This window comes from Megalops cyprinoides, chromosome 16 (genome assembly GCF_013368585.1).
Source record: "Megalops cyprinoides isolate fMegCyp1 chromosome 16, fMegCyp1.pri, whole genome shotgun sequence".
Taxonomy (NCBI): Eukaryota; Metazoa; Chordata; class Actinopteri; order Elopiformes; family Megalopidae; genus Megalops; species Megalops cyprinoides.
The window spans coordinates 16012054-16029670 of NC_050598.1; the positions used below are offsets into that span (position 1 = coordinate 16012054).

Below are 17617 nucleotides of genomic sequence, written 5' to 3' on the forward strand. Positions count from 1 at the left end.
TTTCTAATGTCCTTCTTACACTTAATTCTACTGCCCCCATCCCCCCACCCTGCTACGTGTCAGGTCTGACAACACCTCTGGTGAAAACATTGCCTAAACTGAAACAATATATGCAAGGCTTGAGCAATCAATGGCTGTGGGTTCCCTCACTTTTGACCCAAACCAAAAAAGACAGATTATATCACCATACAGATAATCCCCTTCAAATACAATCTATGTGTATAACCTATCAATAGCTGCTCTAAGTAGCTGGCAGCAAGTATTGTGTCTAAAACATCACTCTATTTAGCCTCCAAGCTTACTTGATCTTCAAACCTATATCAACCTACATCTACCCATCAAACCTACATGTCCAGTAACCATATTAATACTGTTTTTGACAGGGCGGTCTTTTCCTCCATTGAGATTCTGACCATCTGAGACAGCCATGGCAGATTCTGAAGGACCTTCCTCTAAAATTATGAAGTAGAGATAGGAGTTTTCTGGAAATTCTGGAATTCTAGAATTCTGGAAGAAATTCTGGTTTAATTGGCTTACTGGTAGTCATGGGAATGTAGTAGCTCTGGAATATTTTGGCATTGGGGGTCTGTGATAACCCTTTAGCTATTTTTAAGAGTAGGAGGCTATGTCATGTGAGATCCAATATTGCGAGCCTTGCAAAACGAAGTTTCCTACATATAGACTGTAGTATTCTACTTCGGCCTAAACTGCTAAACCTTGATGTACCAAACATTTACATAATTGAGTCTAGCTGGTATGCAGACTCTAGGAGCACACTGCTACAGCCATAGTAACAATACATTGTAAAAAATACTTTCATTTTTACAGAAGAGGAACCATTAACATGCATATCCCATGATTTGCAACATTGCACGTGATATGAAGAGGAAGTGACCAAATCAGACTTCATGTTCATCAAGTTATTAAGCTGCTGCTTTCGAAATCACTTCCTTGATTAAAGGTCCCCAAAACTGGTAAAAATGAATTAATTCTGTTCGTGTTCAGATGGTGTGTCTGTGTCAGGCCATGCATGGTACTGTTATGCTTGGTGTTCAGCTGTCACTACCTTTCTCCTGTTGCTTGCATGGTGTCAAAAAGCCATTTTAGTGTCTTTTCCTTTTAGTTGTCTCCTGCAGGTAACAGATATTAACTCCATGTAATTCACCTATCTAGATGAGAGGAATTTGACTTATTACTAGCTTTCCTTTCTTGTATTCCATTTCTAAAATTCTCTCTCATGTGTGGTATGTTTTACACAGATCTGCCAATGACATCTAACACTTGTTAGACTGTTACGAAGGAAAACCCCTTACTGAAATTTTTTACCTGTGGCCCATTTAAGAAGATGTGGCTGTTACCCTGTTCAGGATACAGGAGTGCAACAGGAAAGAGGAAACAGGCCCGCATCATATATTATATGAATATAATAACGAAATCTGAACACAAGTGGCCAGCTGGACACCTTGGAGTCGCATGATAGACACAGGTATAAACGGCGATGTATCTCGGCCGTCCGCTTGTTATTCGATCGCCCAACACGCATTTTAAAACCAAGTGTAAACAGGGCCTTTGTTGTTTGTGTTGGGCAGTCACTGGCCTATGGACTCACCTACTGCATTGTATCCCTTAAACCTTATAGTGTAGCATAGGCTACACACTGACCACAACATCACATTCACACAGACCTCCATTTACACTTCTAACACAGTCACAAGTACCTGAAATGCATGCCCACATGCATGAACGCGCACACACACACACACACACACACACAAACAAACATCCAGATTCATGATATGGTTAGCTTCAAGTGAATGCTGGGAAGGGAATGATGTGACCCCATATCATGAAAAAAATCACTTTCCACTCTTCCAAGCTGAATATCTCAATGTAAATAAGGCTTAGATCGTTAATCAAGGTGCCTTCACTCTGCACAACAGTGAACCACCACTGATTTCCAGTGTCTTCCTCTTGTAAAAAAAAGAGATCTTCAAGTTATCAAATGTCTTGCAGAATACAGTTGTTTATTGTGCAAGTTACAAGAAAACTAACATCAATATTGTCGCAAATATGGACTAATGTATTCCTCTAGACCCACAAACTATTAGAATCAATTGTATCTTCATTTCTTGAAGAAAAAAAATCAGTTTACTGCCAACATGCAGAGGTGGGGAAACAGTGTTGATATCATATATTAAAGCTACTGCAAAATCCCTGCAAAAAAACCCATTAGCGCCCTGGGACGAAGGTGTTATTTTATAACCATCAGAACATTTCCCATCAAATACTCAAAGCATTGCACAGATGCTCAAATGTTATGCATGGTTAGGACGTGCATTTTATTACCCAATTTTCTACCTTTATTATGTCCAAGGGATGAGACCATAACAGCAATTCCAGTGTAACTGGATATATTAGTAAACAGCCATTAAAAAGGCTTTGACGCAACAGTGCTAGAGTGTATACCAAAATATATTTTTCTCATAATCTAAGATACAATCAACAATGTATACAGTAACAAAGCAATAGATATTTTCATGTCCCTGCATCCTTTAAAATAATGTATTTTTGGCATGTTACCTTCCTTTTTTGTGCTTGTTAATTCATGGGAAAAATGTGCAAAATAATAAAAAAAAATAAAGGAGAAAGGAAGCATATTAAGACAAATATTAAGATTTACAGACTTCTTGTCTCAGACAAAATGCATTGGTACCCTTCATTATATATATTTGTCAAAAATTCTTGCAGTGCAATCAATACTCCTCTGTATCAAACTAGTTACATTATAAAAGCATGTTATTGCAAATGTTATTTGCAATGACTTCAAAAAAGGGGTATGAATGGCAAAGGGGAAGCATCTCAAAACAAACCTTTCTCCAAATATATCACACTATATGGCAACCTCTATGCTGACAGAAAAGTCTGTCTGTTTTAAAAGTCATGGCACAAAAAGGGACTCAACAGCATTATGATAAATTGGCAGCTTAAGTGTTGCCAACCCTTGTCTTAGGATACTACTGTTCTTCAAACTCTAAAAAGGCATTGTTAATCATTCATTTAATGACTATGATGGCAAATATCCAAAGGTCAGAGAAAATGGGTATTCAAATGAAGGATGCAATGCGAATGTTTTGGTCTGTGACTAGATCAAGCTTCTGAGTGCTCTTCCAGGAAGCACTGGTGATGAGCCGCAGTACTGAAGGCTGAAGGAAGAGGGCGCTGAGGAACGGGCAAGGCACTCATTTACTACTGCTGTTCCGCTTTGGCCTGGGCTTCTGCTTCCTGTTTGGAAACAGAAAATATAGTTAAAATTGAAAATTTTAATTTCTCTGTGGTGTCAACCCACTGTAGCATTCATTTACACACCAAATGTTTACTATACATGTGTATAATTACTTATGGAGCTAGTTAAACCTAAAGTGAAGTTTATGTTTGTCTTGGGTCTAGTTCACTATAGCAACACAGAGTTGCCATGTTCTAATGTCAACAAAATATAATGTTCTTATGACTTCCACAAAAAAATAATCTAAAGAAACCAAAACAAGTTATTCATACCTGCAACACAGATATTCTCAAGGCAGTAATAAGACATGTTACCGAACACAAACTGAAAAAGCAATATTCCAAAGCAATCCTAACCAAAATGTTCTTAATTCTTTGATGCAACTTAGCCCTGTGTATTTTTTTTTCCATCTTATCATCTGAAGATATTTTATTTCTAAAACATATATCATTTTAGATGAGGACAGCCCAGGTCATTTGCTCATTCATGACATTGCTCATTCCTTTCCTTGTAGCTGTGACACAGCAAAACCCAGATGTGAGAATAAGAATTTTATCTAGGAGTTGGTATTGTGACAGGAAGTGAAGATGTGAGACATATATATACAAGAGAATCTACCCCAACACTCAAACTCCCCTGCCTTCTCCAGTTGTCTGCCTTTCTGATAGAGGGCACCCCAGCACATGCTGAGAGCAGGAGCTAGGAGCTGGGTGGAGCAGGGGAGGCCTGACATGCTGTAGCCACTGAGGCGTAGTGAATATGACCGTGACCTCATCTTAATTAACACCCTGTGCCTGAGCAAGACAGCACCGTAAAATTACAACTAAGGCATTAATGCTTTTGGGGAGGAGTTGATTATTGTGACTAGGGGGGAGTCAAATATTATGACTGCTATCAAATTTTCCCTTATAGCGATTGTGGTACATGTCTGTCTGTGAGGAGGAGCAAGGAGAAGTCCACACCACCCTCTCATGCAGAAGGAACTGGTGCACCTGAGCAGGATGAGAGTGACTGACTGTCAGGATGTGTCAGCTATAAAAGTGTTGTTGTATCCACAGTGAGGGAGGATGGATGAGAGTGAGAGGACAGCGTGCGAGCAGAATCAGCAGAAAAGAGCTAAAAATGGGACCTTGAAAAGGGACAGCATCACCTTTCCTGTTTCGTTTAATTTATCCTTTGTGGTACCCTGGAGGGTGAGCAACCACAGCATTTACATTTTGTTTATTTCTTGCCTTTCCGCTCAAAAATACAATAAATACTGATCCACAGATTGGAAAACTCCAGTTCCAACCTCTTGTCTAATCACTCCTGAGCCAGACCATATCAATGTGTATGAAAAGGAGGTCTGTGTGTGTGTGTGTGTGTGTGTGTGTGTGTGTGTGTGTGTGTGTGTGTGTGTGTGTGTGTGTGTGTGTGTGTGTGTATGTGCGTGCATGTGTGCACACGCGCATGCGTGGGGAGCAGGGTTATGGAATTGATATCCACTTCCGTACAACAATTATCATAATTCCCATAACTGAAAAACTATGCTAGTTCAATGGCAGCGACACTTAAATGTTTACATGTCAACAAATTCACCTGAGTTTTAAAAATATGTAACTTCAGGCATGAATTGCCTAAGAAAGCATGTGATGCCTAATGAACTGAAAACACTCAACCTTGTACGGGATACAAATGTGTCACAGTGTGGCAATTCATTAATTTAATTTGTGTCAGTCTATGGTTTGAAATGTGCATTTGAATAAAAGAGGCTAATGATTTTCTGTGTCTGCATGAGCAGGACCAAGTGCATTCCAGACTTAGCTGCAATTTCCATGTTAACAGAGAGAAGTGGGGGGACTGCACCTGATCTTGGTCAATAACTGGTCACAACATGCTTCATCATCTTGATAGAGGAAATTTGACTGACATATTACAATATTATGGATGATGACTGCATCTGCAATTTTACAACTACATCGACTGATGAAGTGAAAACACTACAGGAATAGCCAAATGCGTAATAAAAAAAATCCCAGGCCTTCACACTGAAAACCATAAATTCACAGAATCTAAAGCTTTTTTGTCATGTTGTGTTTTGCCAGAGTGAATGCAACCATAATCATATAATGAAATCTAATCTTGCCTCATTCTCACTATGCTACATTCCACTACAGTGATAACAGTGACAAGTAAGTGAACTACACAGCATGCCTCCTGATATTTGTTATTCCAACTGCAGCTGCCAGTCTGTGGCCTGGCTGTCATTTGTGGTTTTGAATGGCAGACTTGAGGAGCACAGCAGAAATGTCACATACCTTTGATCCTGGTGGGGCAGTCAGCCCTAAGAATGCATACACAGCATTGTCTTCTCTAGCATCAAAAAAGGCCTCGTAATTCTGTGGGAATTAAAACGAAACCTTTTATGGGTATGTTATTTTTCCATTTCATAACAGACAATATTGCATGAGACCTCATTGGAAAGACAAGCTTGTATTAATTTTACCCATTATTACTTAGAGAATATGATTTAGATTATATAGAGAAAACTAGTAGAGGGGAGTGGTATATAGTAAATATGATTATGATAGTAGGTGTGATTTAGATCTTTCTGAGAAAAGACTGCTTTGTACCCCTAGCACACACCCCGCTAACAGCTTCAAAGACACACCTCCCTGACTGAGTGCTAATTAGCCCCGCCCACCAGCTGCTCTAAAGATGCAACCACAATCCAGTCCATTTGCCCAGGAATTCCACCCACTGCCCGCTGCACAGACACACCTTTCTCGTCCGTGTGCTCTTCCCACAGAGAGGCGGACAGACACACCTCTCCTATTTGTGTGCCAATCTCGCCAACAGGTGCAATGCCACAAAGGTAAGCAGTGGAAAAGCACCAGCAGGTCCTTTCTCAGAGATGTGCTATCGCTGTTATTTGCTCAGCCAGAAGTGTACTTCGTAGAATGCACTGATGTTTGTCTTAGCCACACTGTGGTTTGGTTGCATGCAGGTGAGCCGCATCCTCTAAAAGGAATTCTGTGCCACACAAGTTCACACAGTAGCTATTTACAGATAAGTGGAAAGTTCTGGCTTCAGACAAATTTAGCAGTAAGGTTAATTAGTTTCTTAAATCTCCAACAGCTGCATTTTCAAAACAATTGCCCATTCAGCTGTTCTGTAACACAAACATGAACGGCCCACCCCGGCCAGTGAGCAACAACATTTAGAATGTTACAGCGGGCATCACAGACAAGTTGCACATGAAGGGGGTGGTATGTTTCACAAGTCATCAATGCAAAAGCAATCTGATGAGTGCAGTTTATCGCTCACGTTGTTTATGGCCGTCTGTTGCGTGACTTTGTAGGGAATATGTAGCGTATATACTCTGGCATCAGTCGGATGACGCCATGTGTGGCTAACTGACAGCTGGAATAGTCAAGCTCTGTCACTGACCTCCCACTGAAGCACCCCTCTGGGCCAAGGAGCCTACAGAGGTGGAGCTTGAACGTGGGGAGGGATGGGGTACGAATGCTGCATACCTCTCATCAGCAGAGGCTCCAGGGCATTACAGAGACTCATGAAGGCCTCTCATGGCAAACAATAACAGCTTATGAGCCATCGATCACTCTCTACGATCATGCCTGCGCAACTTAGCATATTTATTTGTTTATGGCAAATTTAATTTCGTATTTATGTATCTCAACTGTGAAAGTTCACATAGTTCATTTAGTTCACATATAAATGTGACAGTTGTGCAATTTCATTAAAATGCAAAAAAAAACATGTTATCCTGTTCAAACATGTCTACACACCTACGTGGCATGTGCAGAGGAAATTCCAACAAAGAACAAACTGATAAATTCCAAAATTATCATCAGACTGATGGACACACACACCCACACACACACACACACACACACACACATATAAGTGTTCATACACATGAATAGAGAATCTGGCTTACGCTCCCCTACACTCACCCCACAATATCGCTCCTCATTAAAGATCTGTGGAGGGAGGGGATTTCCCGTGGTAGGCCGGGAGTTTTCTGGAACATTCTCCCGCATCCACTTTCGGTTCTCCTCATTGGCTGCGATGTCACACTCCTCAAATTCTATTTTGTTGGCCGCAAGGAAACCCATGACGTCCTGTTGCTGCTTCTTAATCTAGGGGCATAGGGTCATAAAGAAAGTCAGAGAGTGCCAAATCACCTGAACCACAACCACTGGGACCAGCTGGACCAGCTGGGTGGACACCTGGCTTAATGCTGTGTTTGACATAGAACAGAGCGTTAGGTCAGATCATACATTTACCCCTGCTGCACCAACTGGACTAGTAGCCTTTTTTATTATGCCTGGTCTTTAATCATATGCCTAGCAGAGAGCAGGCATAGGATGTTAAATCCGTATAACACATGTTGTATTCCAAGGTAAATTAGCTTGACACTCAATATTGTCTTGATATTCTTTTTTGAGACTTCAATAACTTTTGAACAAAACATCTTATAAGGTTCAGGCCATGGGCACTAAAGCCTGCCAAAGGTTCCACAAACAGATGTCATCACCTCATCTCCTAACTTGCTCTTACCAAATATGTAACTACTTCAGGTCAGCAGGAATCTCTTCACAACCTTTGTTCTATGCATAAATAGTTTTAGTAATAGTTTATTTATAAGAATGCACATAACATACATCAAACACAGCCATGACTAAACTTATTTTTGGTTGGTGTAACAGCTGGTAGATGATTGGATGTACAAACATTTCTAGTGGCTTGAGATGGAGAACTGGTCCCAGGAACACAGAGGAAAAACAGTTTACCATTCAGCTACCACACCCATTGTTTCATTAGATACTCTTAAATTTCTCTTAAATCAAAAGACACAGAATGCATGGAAATTTTGACCGATGAAGTCATCATTTCAATCATTAGCAGAGAACAGAGGTACAGCTGGGCCGTATTCAAAGTGGAGTGATATTGGTCTTTCAGTTGCAGCACGCTGAACCATAATTGGAAGACTAGAGGCCAGCCCACTTCCCGAAGAGGAACAGATGAAATAGATTTGATTCCAGTGTTTTGTCCAGGATGCACTGCTTCCAAATGTTTCATAAATCTTTTTCAAATCTTTTTAAGATAACTTTCCAGAACCATCCTGCATTTTGTGATAGCGCCACTTTGCACACCACCCTGTCACATCATAGCGTGCCCGAGGGTGGCCAGTAAGAGGGAGAGGGAAGCAGGCCACAGGATAAAGGAGGCTGATGGCTGGCTCTCCAGTAAGCTGGACAAGCGTTGGAAGGCACCGTGGGAAGGTGCACACGGGGGAATAACATGCGAGCGCCTCCAAACGAGCCACAATTAGGCCTGGGGCCTTCGTTAGTCGAGTCAGACACCGCAGGGTGAGCGGACTCTGGAGGAAGAAAAACAGACTTAGGTCTCCTTCAGCTGAGGCAGAGTCAGGAGCGGCCAAGCAGAAGAGGTCGTCCCTCAGAAAGACGAGCCGAGTCGCACTCGAGTGTTCTACTGCACCCGGTAGCGAGCTCCCACACATTCAGCCTCCCATCATTATGAAGACGTGTCAAACAGCTCCCCTGGAAACACTATGGAGCAGCACCATGATCTGTCATGATGTCTTTAAATATCAGCTAATGGACTGACGCCAGTAGGACGTTGTTGCACATGTCTCACCACTTCCTGTCAGACATGTTAGTTACATTTATGTTCATGAATAGTGATTCTACAATTCAGTTTATGTGTTTGTACGTTTATTCAAAATGTATAAATAATAATAAGGAAAATACTAGTGCAAATTAATCACTTAAAATGCCAGTGTTTCTTAAAAAAGTGAAATACAGCAACTTCCTCAACCTACATGAGACTTCCTGTTACAGGGTTGGCAACATGCATTGAGCATTTCAGTTGTAAGCACTAAAAAAGCGTCACAGGAACCATGACGATGTCTCATTCAAAAAACACTGTCCAAAGACGTTCTGTTTGGCGGCTATTTTCAGTTACCACAGTTTCCGGATGAAATGGGTTTCCTGAGTGTGGCACTATTATATATAGAGCTTTTCTGGTGAATTTCACTTTGAAAACGTCAGAGCCCTTCAAACACAGACAACATCTATGTTAATCTATTGTTCACATATAGTCTATTTGGTTTCATGAGATGTTCACTCCATTTTTTCAGTTCAGTTTTATGCACAGTGCTCATATTTAATACTTCCCCTAGTCCCTTCTTGAGTTAATTAAACAAGTGAAAAAACTGACATACCGCAATAAACTCCCTCACTGTGGAATGGCTGTTTTTGCATCTGTTTTTATATTTTGGCAGCATAATGACATAATTGGTACTATACAAAAACCATTTCAGAATTCCCTTCAGTCAGTTTTTGTTTTAGATACCCTCCTTGATTACAATTAGTCAATCACAAAATGACTAATCTTGGCACAGTAGCACTTTATCTGTGCAACTAAGATGAACATCAGTCTGAACCACCTATTCCTTGGACCCATTTTTCCTTTGCACCGAGATTTGGAAGATAATGGGAAATGGATGAACCTCTTGTTGTAAGCCAAAAGGGAGCTAAATAAACAGGAACACATTGTCGGCAAATGCTCTGAATTCTTTATTTCTGACATAAAAGGCTCTAGGGAAATGCATAAGGAGAAGGAGTTTGACTTGAGCTCTGGCTCTCAGAATGTTTACTCACTTGAGAGGTCAGGCGATGCCAGATCCTTAATCTGAAGACAATAAATCAAAAAGGCCAAATTTAAGAGCGCCAAGACTAAAGGAGGATATGACAGGAATGGGAGACCAGACCAAGAAGAACACACACACACACACACACACTGCCAAACAACAAGTTATCCCTGTTTTTTAAAGCAGTAGAAAGGGGAGCAGCTGATGCTTATTCAGTTTAGTGAATTCTGAGCTGATCTGAGGCTGTTCCTGGTGTATGTGTGTGTGTGTGTGTGCGCGTGCGTGTGTGTGCACGTGTGTGTGCACGCGTGTATGTGTGTGTGTGTGTGTGTGTGTGTGTGCGTGTGTGTGTGTGTGTGTTTGTGAGGGAGGGAGAGCAGCCCTATAAGGAAGCTCGGAAACCGGGACCCAGTGGGACGTAATCAAGGGAGGAGGCAGACAGTAAAACACATACCAAATATGGCCAGCTGAAGGAGCCCTATCCATGTCTGCAGCTCCAAATCCTGACCCTCCCCCACCCACCCAGCATGAGTATACAGACTTGCACAAGTGCACAGAGCAACCCACAACCCAACAAAAGCTACAAACCATGCCGAGGGGCTAACGGACCTGGCTTGGGTTGCAGCTGCTAATAACAGCCTGCATCTGTGCATATTTAAGATAAGGCTTAAGATAAGGACTATCTGCAGGTGGGCCTTATGCTGGAGGCTGGAATATTTCAGAATGCAAATCAAACATAATGTTGCAGGACTTGAGTCTGATTTATATTCTAACCTCCCTTTCTCATCAACTGATAACAACCACACTGAATTGCCCTCTACCTGTGATGTTTATAATAATCACTCACATACAATTATCCCTTTACTCAGTTCTATCTCACCTTTATCATCTAATCATGTCAGATCTGATTCTGGGACTTCTGGAATGCAGTTAAGAATGACGTGATATGTCACCATCTTGCCAAATGAATACACCAGCACTTCACACGTGGAAACAAAAAAAAAACTCCCCTACATCTCACAAAACCTAGCTGGTTTGACTGGATCATGAGGAATATTTAAAAAAAAATGCAAATCAAAGAAACCACCACACCCTGGTTCAGTCACCGTGCCCAAAGCATGCTGGGAGGTGTGCAACACTGTCAACAGAGGCTCCATTGCCAAGCAAGGAACATGAAGGGAGAGCAGCTTGTCCCTCTCTGGAGCCGCTAGTCACAGAACCCTAATTGTCCTGGCGCCAAGCTAAATTAATTTGCGAAGGAGCAGAGCCAAACTCCAATTCCCCCTACCTCTCACTGTACAGTCTTTTCACTTCACAGAAAAGGCTCCATATCCATTCATTAGATCCTCCAACCATGCTTCTACATCATACTGTACATAAAGCAAGCCTTATCCTCTACTCTCAGTGAAGGATTCCTCTGTAGCCTTACGCCTTTGGCACAGAGGTCATAGATGAGGTCTGCTGTAACCATCTTTTTGCAGTTGATATTTTCTGTTACTGTGTTGGGGTGTGTTAGGAGCAACTCAATTTCTAATGTTTTCTCCCTCTCGCTCCCTTATCTATCTGGCACTCTGAGGGTGCAGGCTGGCTGGAGGGGGCTCTCACTTGCCCTGATGTAGGCTGTTGCTCTGGGTGTGCAGCACGAGTGGTTCAGAGTGATTGAGGCCACCGACCCACCCACATGCGCGCACACATACTGCAGCCAAACACAAACATACACACACACACACCCATATAAAAGCATGCACACAAACACACACACCCAGATGTGCCCACAAATGAAATACTGACACATGGTAATTCTTTGTTGTTCACTGTACTGCAGCTAGGCATTTCACATGCAAGGCCTTTCTTACGACACACTAAGAACACAAAGTGTATGTACCCTTAAGTGCTTAATTTCAAACTGCAAGAAATAGCCACACAAATCAAGGTATTTCAAAATTGTTTTTGAAAGTCAAACATTAAACTCAAGTTATGTTTTCTGAGGGGGTGTGAGGGTTCTTTGCATATCCAGTACTATTAACTAATCCTTAATTGTGGGTTTCTAAATGCTGTAATCTGTCCTCTGTCTGAACATGATTAACTGTTACATATGTGATTGCAAACATTTTCTAACACAAAGACACTTAAGCTACCTGCCTCACTGGCTGATCAGTGATGCTTCCTGATTGTTCTTCTAATCTACCTTACTTCATCTATTCGTTTTAGTGCAATCTCCAGATTCCTCGTTATCATGCTAAGGTCACTGAATACCGCAGCAGTTTAACTATGATCTCCCTTCATTGTTCTGCCCCTTCTTTCTCTGCATTCTGGTGCACCTGTTACACTGTTACTGTTACAGCAGTAACACCTTCTGCCTGAAACTCTAAGAGCTCTATCACAGTGAAACTTGATGGGCATATTCACACTAGGCTTCCAGTAACACTAGCTTAGGCAATGGAGATGGAATGGGCTATTTACAAAGCAGAGAAGTGGCACACTGTGTTGACATAAACAATTACATAAATTAATGAAGCACACTGACACATAAAGTCAGCAGCCGTATACTTCATATAAACGCTTTCCTGAGACTAATCGGTGAGTCATTCCCAATAAGCAACAGACCTTAGCAGGATGACAGTTCCAAATCTAATAACTCAAACAAGACTAGTACAACATGATTCCAAAGTTGTATAACTGTTGCAATAGAGCTATTATAGGCCCAGTTGTGCTGATCGAAATCTACACTTAAACCATGTTCCCTACAGAGTAGCCCAAACAAGCTCATAGTCTGTCATGTTTCCATTAGAGCAAGTCCAGCCCAACCTCAGCACAGTCGTCTCTAGTGGTTCCACGTCAGATTTATCTCAGAATAGCAAAATGAACGCCTACTGGTCTGGGTACAGTGCCTCCCATGTAGTTCGATTTAGCCAAACTGTGTCACACAGAAAAAGGGATATTTCCTCTTTTTTGACATAACCACTTATGAAATGCCTATTTCAGCTCCATTCAAACACATCTACTTCCACGACTACAACCACTCTGACCAATCTTTATCTTCTCACTTAAAGGTATAATTTATTGCTTAAACAATGAACTTAGAATCTGTACTGCTATATACCCAATATGGAAATAGACCATAGTCCTCAGTGTATTAAATGCATCTTTTTTTCTAAAAATGAGTCCAGGCAGAAATCACATCTTTTTGGTGGTTAGCTACAGGCTCTGAAATGCCCAGTGAATTGCAAACCATGGTTAATAAAACAAGGATTAAGTCTTGTACAACAGCAGTTGTTTGTCTGGGAGGCTAAACATACCAAAGACAAAAAGTTGAGGAATATCCATTTTATTTGAACTCTCCCTCTCTCTTTGTTATTAGTGTCTTTTCTCTCAGTGCCCTGCTCTGACCAGCTAGATCAGGGACAGGGAGGGTCACAGCACAAGAGCTAAAAGGTATGCTTTTTTCTTTTCTTTCACAGTTATTGTGCCAGTCGACAGCAGAAAATCAGGAAACTGGCTAAAGAGGAAAGAGCTGGAAGGGTGTAACCGCTGAGCTGTGATTTAGCATCAACTTATTGTTTTGTTTTTTTGTTCAGCAAATAAGAGCAGGTGATTTTGAACAGCGTAGCCTCTAATAAAAATTGACCAGTTGCTATGCTCTGGGAGTGCAACAGCTCCCAATGGCAGCATGTACTGTATGAGCTGTAGTCTGATGCTACCCATGCCCTTCTCTCAAGGGTGCTGCCTCTGGGGTTATGGGAGCTCGATGCACCCAGCAGCCAATCACTGTTTGCTGGCGACCCCCGCATTGATCACCATTGATCCCCAGCCTTGCAATGTACTCAGGCCTCAAAAAAGAAGTCAGAGATTCTGTAGGGAGTGGAGAGAGGGAAATACAAAAAATTTTGTCCATTTTTGGCTGAGCTCTGCTGCATCCCTTTCTGATCTATCCATTCTGGTACTGAAATAAGCACTGTGCATGGCACACTCACACTGACTCTGATAAGGAAGGGGCTCTTTCTGAATGAGGCCTGCTCACTTTTTGACCATGACTCAGCACACACACCCATTCTTCATAATGGAGCCGTGAGAATAACAAGTCCCAAGTTCAGTGTAATCCAGTTCCTGGACATCACCGCTCCTCAGCAGGGTACCCCGATCAAGCTGGCTAGTGTCAGACCTAACCTAATTTATCTGACCTCGCGCACAACCCCACCCCCAGAGTGATCTGTACACGGGGCAGTGGGGGGGCTGTCTGGTTCTGGCTGAAGTCAGCACGGGTCACAGATCTGATTCAATCTTTTTCTGTGCAGTCACATTGGGCTGCCCACTGAAATTACAAGCAGGGTGAGAACAGTAGGGGTGAATAACAGATCCAAAGTCATGTCAGAGCTGTCCGTATTGCTGTGCCGCTCTACTTCCAACAGCACAGCCATCCACCTCCTCTCTATTTACAGTAATGAGACTCAAGAATATATACAAAATTCTATGAAATAATGTGTGTGCGTGTGTGTACTGAGGAATGTACAATAATCACACAATATCATAGGCAAAGACCTCCTAGCTGAATTCTCTGTAAGCATGCAAGAGAAAGGATCAGGGAGTTTCAGAAAGTTCTGAAAAAGAAGGTAAAAGGTTGACTCAAACTGAATGATCACCCAGCCAGAACCCACTACCCCTATATCACCATGCTCATGCTGCTGTGCTTGGCTGGGGGTTGTACGTCTGTGTATGGCAGTTATTTGGCTGAAATACCAAGCGATGTCATCCACATTTTTCTTGAAGGCTCCACCTTAATTGTATGCAGCTATTCTTTTTTTGGTCACGTGATAAGGCCACGGCCATAACCATCCTGTACACCTTGCTACAGTCAAAGCAAAAAATACGAACCTTTAGCAGATGGATCAGCTGTGCTGGTCGACTCCCACAGCCAGGAAAATAGCTTTAAAATGACACATCTGAGGTCACTCACTTCTCGGCATCAGTGCTATACTGTTTCCTGATTATGGGCACTCACACAAACTGTATGAAATGGTAGCAATCTTTGGAATTTGGATGAAAGGGCTGCTGAATACAGACCTTTCATTGTCTGAACATCAGTTTCTGCCAACTTGTTTTCCCAAGACATCTTCTTTGCGCTTTGACCACTGGACTAGATTTCTGTCAGCGGCATTACAATTACTTTCATAAATTGAAGGTATGTGGATTTACGTAACAGGAAAGTACACACGGTTTAGATGTTGCTCTTTGCGTACTTATAGAAAAGCACTGAAGAATCGGCAAGAATGCAGGACCTCATGACTAAATTTTGCTCGTGTGTGTGTGTGTGTGTGTGTGCACGCACGCATATATGTATGCATACGTGTGTGTGAACATGTGCGAGGAAAGGAAGTTGGGTATGAGTTCCCCTTGCTTTGATGCACCTACAGGAGATACCATAAGTCTCATACAATCATGGAGAGTTTGCAATGTGATAAACTGGCACCATAAAGCTGAAGCACAGCCTTAACAGTTTGGCACTTACACCCCCTGAAGAGGCCAACGGCAAGGACGGAGGATAAAACTGACTCAAAATACCTCACTATTCACTGCATTTTCATCCAGGGCCACCAATCTAATTCATTTGGCTTCAAAAGTTTGGATCTAAATAACAAAACTATTAATGCACTTTGAAGTAACTAATTCTTTTTCTGAAGAATTAGTTACTCACATCTAATCCTTTGCCAGCATCAGTTCCACACCATTATCTGTAAAGTGAGCCTGTTCTGCAAAGATTTTCCTTTAGTCCCTAGGGTGGAAACCGTCTACAAATTAGAAATGCAAAACGCTTTTGAGTCCTTACATTACACTGAGTTAAAGGTATATGGCTTCCCGGGAAATTATATGTACAGACCTGCTCATATTTCACAACACATCAAATGCTGATGCAGTTGCTGACGAAGGCAAACCACACTAGCAAAAACTGACCACATTGTTAGTTCGTTATCTGGGAGGTTCTGGTGCGCAGAGATGGTTCCGAGAAGTAAATTCACTGGCAGTCCCTCGTATCAGCCCACAGGCTTGCGCTGAAGTGACAGGCAGGCGCTCTGACCTAGCGGCGGAGCACAGAGACGGGAGACTTGCAGCAATAGCACCTTATTTAGTGCTATTTACTGAACGTTGCCCCTTGAGCTGCAGTTGGTAGGCGTTCCTTGAATACAAGATTTAACGATGAACACAGTGGAGTAGGTGCAAACTGTACCCACAACGAACGGCTGCGAAGGAGAATTTCAAGTTAAGATGCAGCGTTCCAAAAAAAAAAAATCAGGCAGTAAATAGTAGTGCAAAAAAAAAAAAACAATTCTAATATAAACTGAGAAATTGAAACAGCTGTCCAATAATGGCATCGAAAATACTTGAATGGCATTATGTTAACAATGCATTTTGTAAATAGCGAACACGTACTTAGTGCCATAGCACGCTAGGCATTTATTATGTGATCTGTCAGCATCGCCAAACAGTCGAAAAGTCAAACACAGCCTTACTTGAAAACACAATAGGGCAGGCTTGCGTCTGCAAAAACATGAAAAGAACCAAAACAGCCTGACCCTGGCGGATGACGTTAGCTTGCTGCTCAAAAATACAGAAGTTTTCTTACCAAAGTAGATCCGGAGGAGGATGCTATGTAAACTTTGATCACCATTTTTATCCCTCTCAGATGATTGTCCAGCAGCCAGATATTTTCTACGTGCAATTCTCAGCAAACGGTGGTGCAATAAAACTCCTTAGCTGAAAAATAGCGAAACGGAAACTACACTTTTGGCTGCCAGAACGATTTCGCGTACAGAGTTCTAAGCGGAACAGCAGTATCGTTCGGAATCTTGCTACAGCTTTATGTCCCTCCCCCCTTTCTCTGCCTCTCTGTCCTTTCGCGCTGGGGGCGGGGGACTACCCTGTTACCCCAGTGGAAACCGGAACACCTGGCTACGTATTCGACTTTCAGGTATTCTGATTTAGGACGTGGTCCAGGCGACAGGACAAAGGTAGCGATAGCGTGTCCTCTCTGAAACAGTGCGATTGCGCACAACTGATATTTTGGCTCCGGCGTATTCTGGATATGCAGAAGTGGTCAATAAATAACTTACCGGTTTGTCTCACTGGTCAATCAAAGAAGGACGTAAGCTAAGGAGGCACATAGGAGATGCCAGGTGGATCAATGCATGGGTTGCAAATTCCAAATGGGTGCTTAATTAACCAATTTATAATAGTTTCATTAAAGTATGTGTTTGGGCCATGTGTATTAAAGGTGTTTATTTTATTTCTATTAGAGGAGAAAATCACGCAATCAATATATGGTACTTGTGTATAGCAAATATCACACTATTGAGCTTTTGCAGTGCTAGGCTGCATGACAGTTAATGCAACTTTTGATGGTCACGGAAAAACAGCATCCCATTAGATAGATGCAAGTATACATTTGCTGTCATGATCACATGTTGATTTAAATATATTTAATGTATTGAGGCTGGGGTTTTAGATCGCTTTGAAAGGGAAAACACGTAGGCTACCACAAGGGCCGGCGCCATGGGGGTGCTTAGGAGTGCATTGCATCCCCAGACGGACCTTAGTCCACCTCCAGCTGTCTCCTTATATCCCGATGTATACATAGTATTTATGACTTGCTGTGCACCCCC

General features: G+C 42.1%; 1 protein-coding gene across 1 annotated transcript; it reads right to left on the reverse strand.

Moving 5' to 3' along the window:
- Nucleotides 1-2054: 2054 nt before the first annotated feature.
- LOC118791005 (SH3 domain-binding glutamic acid-rich-like protein) lies at nt 2055-16918 on the reverse strand. Its single transcript, XM_036548203.1, has 4 exons — nt 16582-16918; nt 7240-7425; nt 5581-5661; nt 2055-3282 (listed from the first exon to the last, which is right to left on the reverse strand). Exons 1-4 carry the CDS (start codon nt 16624-16626, stop codon nt 3247-3249), a joined length of 348 nt encoding a protein of 115 aa, XP_036404096.1. The 5' UTR covers nt 16627-16918; the 3' UTR covers nt 2055-3246.
- Nucleotides 16919-17617: the final 699 nt, after the last annotated feature.

Coding starts and splice junctions, on each gene's coding strand:
- LOC118791005 (XM_036548203.1), bottom strand. CDS start 16,626: ATGGTGATCAAAGTTTACATAGCATCCTCCTCCGGATCTACTTTG. Junction 5,662..7,239: donor ATGAGGAGCGATATTGTGGG/GTGAGTGTAGGG, acceptor TAATTCCCACAG/AATTACGAGGCCTTTTTTGA. Junction 3,283..5,580: donor CTGCCCCACCAGGATCAAAG/GTATGTGACATT, acceptor GTTTCCAAACAG/GAAGCAGAAGCCCAGGCCAA.